Genomic DNA, 1,251 nt, shown 5'->3' on the forward strand with positions numbered 1-1,251 from the left:
TTAAAAAATTTTTATTTCCCCCCCCCTTTTTTTGGGGGGAAAAAAAAAAAAAAAAAAAAAAAAAAAAAAAAAAAAAACATCAACAATGTCGTGCAAACACAGACGAGGAATAACTTCATTTTCATGTATAATAATAATAATAACAGTTTATTTACACACGTTTCAAACGTGTCATTCGGTGAGTTTAGGACCGGAGGCTGATTTCACCGCGTACCGAGGCCGACAGTCAAACACGACCAGGCGGAGAGGCGTTCAACAAGACCGCGGTGTCCGGCTGGGAGAGCAGGTCACCCGGAGCCTGGACCACCCGCGTGCCGACGCACTGCAGCCGGGACCGGACTCTACAGTCGGATATCAAGCAGATTTCACAGGTTTTAATCTTTTTAAATGAACTCGTTTGTAGAGTTCAAGACGCAGGAGCTGCGTAGTTACGTTACCTCAAGTGATGTCATTTGAGGTAACGTAGGTTAAAGGATTAAATAAAATAAAAAAAGGAAACTGAAGTTATTAACAGACATGTTTATGAAGTTAACACTGAAATAAGTTAGTTACTTTACATATAAGTCACTTCATAAGACATTGTATAACAGTAGACTTATGGGTAATGTAGGCGCAAAAAATTATATTTTTATTTGTAGGAAAAAAAAACTTCTCAAACAGTTTGTGTTCTCTTATTAAAAAGTGCAACTTAAACAACAAAACACATGACAGAGATCTGCTTTCTTTAGAAACAGTCTCACAGTAAACTGCTGTTAACTGTTGTAATGTGCAGTTTTCGCTCACGAGGTGGCGTAACGTTACTTTGCTTCTCGCTGTGGGGCGGCAAACGAATCATACGAATGAATCGAACAAACGAATCACCAACCAGCGACTTTTTTTTTTAAAAGATAACGTAAGAAAAAGAACACATCCTACTTCTCTCGCAAGAATCGCGATTAATTTTTTCAGTCAAACGGTGCAAATCGTCACGCATTTGTACCGACTTTTTAATCGCGTCACGATGCATCGTTTCATCCCTGGACCTGACTAGTCCAACAGCAGTCAGCACAGAACCAGAACCAGCAGCAGCAGCTAATATCACTGCCTAGTCCAGCAGCAGTCAGCCCAGCTCGGCGTCTGTCTTTCAGCCTTTTATTTCACCAAGCTCTCACCAACCACTAAAAGTCAGTCCCACATTTACTCTTGTCCGGCGGCTTCTTGCTCGCTCACTCTCTCCTTTTCTCTTCTTAGCTTCCTCCGTCAGCGTCCTCT

The 1,251-nt window shown here is 41.4% G+C and overlaps 1 protein-coding gene across 1 annotated transcript in view; it reads left to right on the forward strand.

Annotated features, from left to right (window-relative positions):
* Window positions 1-59: 59 nt before the first annotated feature.
* LOC113746673 (uncharacterized) overlaps window positions 60-1,251 on the forward strand; it is a gene marked incomplete at its 3' end in the record, with an annotated part of 4,259 nt that continues 3,067 nt past the window's right edge. The window contains exon 1 of the mRNA XM_027283387.1: window positions 60-371. Within this exon, the coding sequence (XP_027139188.1) occupies window positions 86-371 (286 nt within the window). The remainder of the gene's footprint in view (window positions 372-1,251) is intronic.

The sequence above is a fragment of the Larimichthys crocea genome, chromosome X, assembly GCF_000972845.2.
Source record: "Larimichthys crocea isolate SSNF chromosome X, L_crocea_2.0, whole genome shotgun sequence".
Classification (NCBI taxonomy): Eukaryota; Metazoa; Chordata; class Actinopteri; family Sciaenidae; genus Larimichthys; species Larimichthys crocea.